The following is a 1,341-nucleotide window of genomic DNA, read 5'->3' on the forward strand; positions in this document are numbered from 1 at the left end:
GAGACCTGTGCCCGCCGGCCCGAGCGGCCGCGGCCTCCCCGACCCCCGGCCGCCCCCGGGGCCTCGGCCCCGCCGGCCCCGTACCTAGGGAGGTCGTGGACGAGACGTGGTTAACCCCGACACTCGCGTCGCTGGTCTGTCGCCGGCGCCTCAGCCCCTGGGGCGGCTGCTGCCGTCGCGCTGCCTCGTCCCCCTCCGCCATCTTGTACCGATTTAAAATTAACTCCCCACTGACGTCAAACGCCGCCGCCGCTTTATCAACCTCCCGGGAGCCGGCGGGGCGGCCTGCGGGTCCTAGCGCCGCCCTCAGACGGCGCGGCCCCGCCACGCCCATCGGCGCCCTCGCTCCGCCTCCGCCCGGCCGGCCTCCGCCGCGGCTCCGCAGCCCTCAAGCTTCTGGGCAGAACTGGGGAGACCCCGCTGCGGCGTGCGCCGCCGTCTCCCGCCCCCCCACCTTCCCGGGCTCGGCGCCACACCCCCTTGCCGCAGGGCGGAGAGGGCACCTCCGCTGAACCCAGTGCCTCCTTCCCCAATCCTCTTCACGTCTCTAAGGTTGACTCGTGCCCTGCACGTGAGCTTGCGGTTGCACCCTTTCCCTCCTTGCTTGGCAGACCTCTGGCCTGCGAAGCTAGAGTCTGGCTCCTCCTGGTATTTTCTTTGCCCTACACAGAAAGGATTTCGCTTCCCACCACTCCCCTACAATTTGTTTGCATTAACTCCCCATCTGCTTCCGAGCCTACTTTGCACTCTTAACTATGCATATCTGCTGCCAAAACAGCGCTCTAATCAGAATGAATCCTAGCTGCGGTGAGCCTCCTTGTGGGAATCCAGTGACATCATGTAGAAAGTTCGGGAAACTTTGTAACAGAAATGTCAACCTGTGGAGGCATCTGTGGAGCGCGGTTCCTAGCCTCATGGATGTGTGCCGCAACCACAGCTGCTTTAGGAATTCCTTTCCTCTGGTAAAGGTGGGAGCCCAGGTGTCCAAAATGGCTGCCCTGTCCCCATCACGTAAGCCTAAACCTGGCAAACTTTAACTCCACGAAACCTCTATAAAAGCATTAGTGTCGTCAAACCTTGCAGGACATCATTCTAGAGGGCCTTTTGTTGAACTGCCTAGGGATTACTGAATCACCTGCTCTGTCTTTGGGAAAACAGCTTCTGTGCCCACTGTGTCTATCCCCTGAGCAGCCTACCCAGGTGCTTGCTTGGTTCATGTCCAACCCACAAAAATGCTGCTCTTCTGCCTTCAGTTAGCGTAAGTCATATAAAGGATACACTGACAAACAGGCAACTTGAATTTTTCCCCCATAGGATAAAAGTAGGCAGAAGGCATCCACA

At 59.6% G+C, this 1,341-nt stretch overlaps 1 protein-coding gene across 3 annotated transcripts in view; it reads right to left on the bottom strand.

Moving 5' to 3' along the window:
- The window catches only part of Atl2 (atlastin GTPase 2), a 56,996-nt gene extending 56,755 nt beyond the window's left edge, over positions 1-241 (bottom strand). For 2 of the 3 annotated variants that reach the window (XM_055618661.1, XM_055618658.1), the window contains exon 1: positions 85-241. In XM_055618661.1, the coding sequence (XP_055474636.1) occupies positions 85-202 (118 nt within the window). In that variant the 5' untranslated portion in view covers positions 203-241. The remainder of the gene's footprint in view (positions 1-84) is intronic. The other variant, XM_055618651.1, reaches the window with a different exon arrangement.
- Positions 242-1,341: the final 1,100 nt, after the last annotated feature.

Source organism: Psammomys obesus, unplaced genomic scaffold, assembly GCF_907164565.1.
Source record: "Psammomys obesus unplaced genomic scaffold, mPsaObe1.curated_primary_1811, whole genome shotgun sequence".
Classification (NCBI taxonomy): Eukaryota; Metazoa; Chordata; class Mammalia; order Rodentia; family Muridae; genus Psammomys; species Psammomys obesus.